A 6,504-nucleotide genomic window follows, 5' to 3' on the forward strand; every position below is an offset into this window, starting at 1 on the left:
AGGACCCCCCTATAATACACCGGGCACCTTCTCTCTCTCTCTCTCTCTCTCTCTCTCTCTCTCTCTCTCTCTCTCCCATTGTGTCATACGGATTACTGTTAATTTATTATGTTGATCTGTTCTGTACGACATCTATTGCACATCTGTTGTCCTGGAAGAGGGATCCCTCCTCAGTTGCTCTTCCTGAGGTTTCTACCATTTTTTTCCCCATTAAAGGGTTTTTTTTTGCAGAGTTTATCCTTATCCACTGGAGGGTCATAAGGACAGAGGGATGTCGTATGCTGTAAAGCCCTGTGAGGCAAATTGTGATTTGTGATATTGGGCTTTATAAATAAAATTGATTGATTGATTGATTGACTGATATAGAAAACAACGTTTCCCGCAGGCTGGGTGGTCTTGACAGTGTTAAGTCTCCTGAAGGCTCAGGTCATTTCACAGGCAGTTACTGTGTTTAAATTGATTAGAAAAAAACACCTACACATCGTGATTATCACAACATCTCCCTTCCACATTATTACAGATGTGCAAGGGCTATGGGCAAGTCCAACTGTAGGTTAGGTACAAAGGTGCTGGTTCTGGGATGCAGTCTCAACAAAAAAAATTTATGTAACTGTATAAATACTACAATCAGGTGCCAGTTCATTAGGGATGCTGAGCTAAAACTAGTGCAGTCTAATAAAACTATTAATTTTGACTTCATGATGTTTCTACTGTTCACCTCATGTTGAGACTATTTTAGAGACGCTGATTCAACTGTTTGATCATTTTGAAAGCTGCAGTTTGTGAACTGTATTGAATAATAATGAGAGGTTATCATTTACATCAGTGGTAGAGTAGGCTGAATAGAGTCCACACTTTGGAGTTTATCTGGATTAAATACTATTTAGTAACAATTTTTAGATACATAAATATTACTAACAAGTGACATCTGAATTGGAATTCTTAGTGCTCTTCATGAATGACAGAACAGCGGCCTCCAATGTCTACTTTTCAGCAATCTATAGTTATCAGAGTACTTACTCTACGGATGTCATATGCAGCTGACTCAGCTTTGTCCTTGTTGCGGCAGGCTAGGATCACCCTGGCTCCTCTCTTTGCCAGTTCCAGAGCCGTGGCCTTGCCAATGCCAGTGTTGCTTCCTGTGCAGGAAAACCATACATCAACCTCAACATAACACTGGCTATGTTTACATGCACACTAATTTTCCACTATCATTCAGAAAATCTGAAATTGATGCAGGTCGAGTTAAGTTTTTTGGATGTTCCAAATTAGGCCTTCTTCTAAACGTGGCAAATTTACAATTAAGACATTTGGGACATGTTGATATTACTGTATTTAGGTTTTAATATAGGGCTCGGCAATGTAACCACTATGTGCAATATATGGATATATTTCCAAGCAAGATATAGATTTAAACAACACTGTTTATCGATACAGGGTCAAGTAGCATTACGTAACGCCGGTCAGTGTGCATCTCTCCTCTGACACACTCTCTGTACAGCTCCGCCCCACTCACTCACTCACTCACTCACTCACTCACTCACTCACAAGTTCTCCAGCCACAATAAAAGAGACATAGAACTGCTACTCTGTTTAATCTGTCTGTTCATTAGTCTACAGTATGACATCAGTCCAGATATTGCACGTGCTACACTAAATCAGTCTGTGAGTTGAGTGAAATAACCACAGTAGCACATGTGCAATCCAGCGCTGCGCTGCATGTGTGGGAAACAGAGCTGCTTGATTGTGTCAGGTGAACGTTTGTTTGCTAGTTAGTGTGTGAGGTGGATCATAGAACATCATCGTTCTTGGCAGTTGTAGTCTATTGTGTGACACTGAGACAGTGCCTGCAGGCGACAAATCTGTTTAAAAAAATGCAGCAACAACACAGGCGTTTCAAACACAAGATGTGTATAACACGGACAAAGTGTCTCTCGCTCCATCTCTCCCTCAGTCTCTCTGTTGATGCTCTGTGCATAAATTAATAGCCTAAATAAATAAAAATATTTAAATCACAAAGATTTTTAATTGTTTTAAATTCCAATGGATTTAGGCCTACTTTTATACTCGTGATATACTTTTGTGGTCTGTGCTGCAAAACTTTAAACCTCTGTGGCTCCAATGGTATGTTCAAAACGTTAACGTACAGCCCTGCTATTTAATTTATATAATTTTTCATTTAAATGTTGTGCAGCTGTCTATTTTCAAAAAGGGTAATGAAATCCCTGTCTTTGCATTTTATTTTGATCACAGTCTGGTTTTATAAAAGTGCTGGAGACATCTAAAATTTGACTTTGACTTGCAACTGAAAACATGTAGCCGAGATATTTTTTGTGTATCGCCAGTCTGCCTGTAAATACCAAGATGTGAATTTTTGTCCATATCACCCAGCCCTAGTTTAACAGCATTATTTGGACATGTACACAGCACATTCCAAACATGCGTCTTAAATGCTTTTTATTGGCCGCAGTTTGTGACACGGGCCTCTTGTCTGTAACAGCTGGCTGTGTGCATTGTCATGAATACGTTGTGCACAAACCAACTCCCCAGCAGTTCGCGAAGCTGGTCTAGATGTGCATGCCCAAAAGTAAAGCCCACATTTCTGGTCAGAAGGAGAAACACACCTACTTTAAAACATTATGAAAGGGTGAGATATCGACAGTTTTTAGGGTATTTGTTAATATCCCAATGCCGACATTTTTTTAAGAAGGTGGCTGAAGGAATGAAAGAGGGATGCTTTGCTCAGATGGTCAAACAAGTCAACACAACTGGTAGGAAACTTTGAAAAAATCCTATTAATGCAAAGACGCAAAAAGACAAGCAGCTCCAGCATTTTGAAGTGATAAAAGGTGTTGTATAGAAGTCTGTTTCCCAGTTGATATGTGTTTCCCCCTACCTAACCCATATCCAAACCCTTGGCCCTAACCCTAACCATGGGCACTTTGCATTATTGGGAGGCAAACACTATTCGACAGGGCAACACATTTCATCACGACAACTGCATGTTGGGGCGCGTTACTTGGAGTATACAGGGCTGCATGTAACCGGGATTATTAGTGGAATATTAGCCATGTAAAATATCGTCTTCTTCAGAACAAGGGCGAAATCTGTAATATTTTGTGCATGTAAACGTACTCACTGACAGCAAGGAGCTGTGCTGAACTCAGTGACACCTAACTGGCATTCCAAAGCCTGGTATTTCATGTTGCCTGCAAAATTACAGCTTGTAAACCAGAAGATTAGAGCCTTAGTTATAAACACATCATTACTCCTTTCATGCATTTGGCATTGAGATGAAATAACTAGTATTTCCTTTCAATACAAATTCAGTAAAATAAACATTGTTCTATGGCACCCAACACACTGTATTGTGATGGAAGACAGACTTAAACTTAATGATTTAAACTTGAATGGTTAGATTAATTCTTCATTTCACAGGTGCATTTCACCTAAAAATAAGACAGATCATGTTTTTGTTAACTTAGAATGAGCCAAGTATATCTACAAAGAGAGCGGAAGGCAGACATGTTTCTAAAGTAGTAGCACAGACAAACAAACACTGGCTCTAGATAGGACCATGCATGTTTTTGTGTTTTCGCATCAGCCACCGTAGTTAGCAGCTCCTCCCTGACAAGCAGTGTCACTTTTTTTTTACATGGGTCACTGGGTCCATTTGTTTTGGAGAGGAAAAGACCTCTGCAGATAATTCTGCTCCCAGTAAAAACCAACTGAATGTATGGATCTTAAATTATTAGTGGAAAAGGATGAGCAGACATTAGCAGGTGCTGGGCTAGCCACCCATCTCTGATGAGCCTAACAGTGTCATAGAAACACTGATTTATAACTAAAACTGTGTTATTCAGTATTTTTTTTTACCAGTTTAAATGATCTGGTCTGTTTATTTTAGAAGAGGAAAATACCTCTGTGGATAATTCAGCTCCCAGTAAAAACCCTCTAAAGGTCTGGATAAAAAAAAAGATGAGCACAAATTAGCAGGTGCTTGTCAAAGACAGGCCAAACAGCATTAAAAAAACACCGATATCTACTGTGAAATTACTTAAAGCTATAGTTGGTAATCCTGTTCAGAAACACTTCTTGTTATACTGGGTGAAATGGTCCTTCCATCCTGAGAGTATTCAATACATACTGTGTTATGTAAAAGGAATGAAAAAAATCGGTGCGAGTGGAAAGAACCAATCAGATGCCTTCATGTCTCGTCCTGCCCGAGCCCCCCTCCGTCCCTCCCTCCCTCCTCCCTGCGTGCACTCATCACATGTCACCGTTGCCGGAAATATTCAGCACACTCCTCAGCAGAAATACCACGTTAGCAGGAGAATAAGTTTGCTGAACAATGGCAGAGAAAATGCAGCCAAAAGTATCACTTCCAGCGTTACTTGTAATGGCTCGCCCCGCTAAACAGGCTAAGAAAAGAAAGTCGGAGGCAGAAAAGGCTGCGACGAAAAAGGCTTTGGATAAAGAAAGAGGACAAACCATAGTCAACATCGGTGCAGCTTTTGAAGGGTGGAGACAACTGAGGGAGCTGAAGGGCCTGAAGAGTTATGCAGAGGTTGCTGTCTTTCTGTTGGACAGGTAATTATTTGTTTGCTTCGGGGGGATTTGTTATTTTACTAGGCTCTCCTCTGCCTTGCTGACTCCTACTGCAGGATGCGCGTTCAAGCTTGCGGGGCTGTGGCTTTGGACGGAACACTGACGGGAGGGGGTGGAGCTTAGAGGAGGTGCCGCCTTCAAATCTTGCTAGCTCTCCAACATTACCAACTATAGCTTTAATAATTCAGCTCCTAATAAAAACCTTCTGAACAATGTACACTGAAGGAATTCTAGACGGGGGCAGTTTTAGCTGGTTGCAGTCTGCAATCCTCACCACTAGATGCCACTAAATCAGTATTAATTTCATCGACAAAAACTAATACAAAAATTTTCATCATCCTTTTTTTTTCATGACGAAAATGAGATGATGACGAGCTAAAAGTAGATCTTGATAACAAAAACTAAAATCAACTCTATGTTTCATTTTCATTGACAAGACAAGACGTGACAAAAATGTCCATGATGGACTATTGGACATTAAAAGGCTGAGAACAGCCATGCTTGTAATCATCTTCAAATGCTGTATGAGCGACATGCTCGCAAACTCCAGTAAATAGTCTGCACCAGGATGTTTCGCTAACAAACAAAAACACTCACAGGAGCAGCGTCAGTTGTTGGTGCGAGATGTGACCTGTAATTCAGCAGTAAATAATCAGCCATGTGTGTCTGACTGTGGATGGTAGAGCTGCTGAATGGATTTGTGGAGCTTGATAGTTGCAGCGGTGGCTGTTAACATTAGCTCCACTTGGTGGCCATTCAACAGCAGCAAAGCTAGTGGAGAGACGGAAGTAGTGGTATTTGCTGTGTAGGAAATTCAAATTTCAAACAAACCCAAGATTGTTGTCGAAGCCTCTGTTTCAGAGGTTTTCGGAGAGATGGCTGCGTCCTCGGCTGGAAGAAAAGGGACGGTGGTGAGGCACAACTGCTCCGTGAATGAATCAGAGAAAGAGTTTGATTGGGGAGACAGTGACAGGAGTATGGAGGTAGGAAGTGAAGGAGAACGCGGAGGATCCTCAGGGCAAAGATGGAAAGAAGTAAGGAGCAATCGGGGGGAAAAGAGAAAGGGAAGGAGTAATTCGGAAGGATCTGGTAGGCAGAATCAGGAAAATATAAAATGCATTGTAAGATTCAGTGACCAGTCGGGAATGAGCAGGGTTAATCCGCTAAAGTTAACCAAAATGCTAAATAGCGATATTGGTAATATTGATTTTGCTAAGGTACTTCTTGATGGTAACCTTTTAATTGGATGCAACAAGGAGGAGCAGGCAAGTAAGACTCTCAAACTTAAAGAGATTGGGGGGATTAAATTGGTCAGTACGAGCAGACCAAGAGGGACAGGTAGGGCCAGGGGACGTAGAGGTGTCATTTCTGGTGTACCCCTTAACATAGGTGTGGAGGAGATTAAAAATAACTTGAAAGGGGGAATGATATTAAATGTTCAGAGGATGAGGTCTAATGTGAATGGGACCAAGAAAGATACTGAAACTGTAATGATTGAGTTTCAAGGGGATGTTATTCCAAAGCGAGTGATGTTGGGGCTGATGAGTTACATTGTGAGCAGACGTTGCGCTAGACTTTTTTGTCGCCGGTCATTTTGACCGACAGGGTCATAAAAATCCGGTCATAATCTATTTTTACCGGTCATTTTAATTTTCGTTTTTAAATGATAATAAAGATATTCAAAGACATTTAGTTTTCATTCAGTCGTTTTTAATAAATCCAACAAGCAAGTTATAAAGTGTGCATTAATAAGGACATGAACGAAAAGATGAACAGACATCCACACACCCGTGCCATTAGGCTTCGCCCTGGACACACCGGACGGCACTAAGGCGTCCGGTGTGTCCAGCGCGTTATGTAGTTATGTCTGTAGGCTCGGTGACACAAAATTAAAAT

The 6,504-nt window shown here is 41.0% G+C and overlaps 1 protein-coding gene across 1 annotated transcript in view; it reads right to left on the bottom strand.

Moving 5' to 3' along the window:
* Nucleotides 1-6,504, bottom strand: part of LOC126397529 (dehydrogenase/reductase SDR family member 13-like) — a 16,751-nt gene that overhangs the window by 2,800 nt on the left and 7,447 nt on the right. The window contains exon 2 of the mRNA XM_050056386.1: nucleotides 1,021-1,139. Within this exon, the coding sequence (XP_049912343.1) occupies nucleotides 1,021-1,139 (119 nt within the window). The remainder of the gene's footprint in view (nucleotides 1-1,020; nucleotides 1,140-6,504) is intronic.

Source organism: Epinephelus moara, chromosome 2 (assembly GCF_006386435.1).
Source record: "Epinephelus moara isolate mb chromosome 2, YSFRI_EMoa_1.0, whole genome shotgun sequence".
Taxonomy (NCBI): Eukaryota; Metazoa; Chordata; class Actinopteri; order Perciformes; family Serranidae; genus Epinephelus; species Epinephelus moara.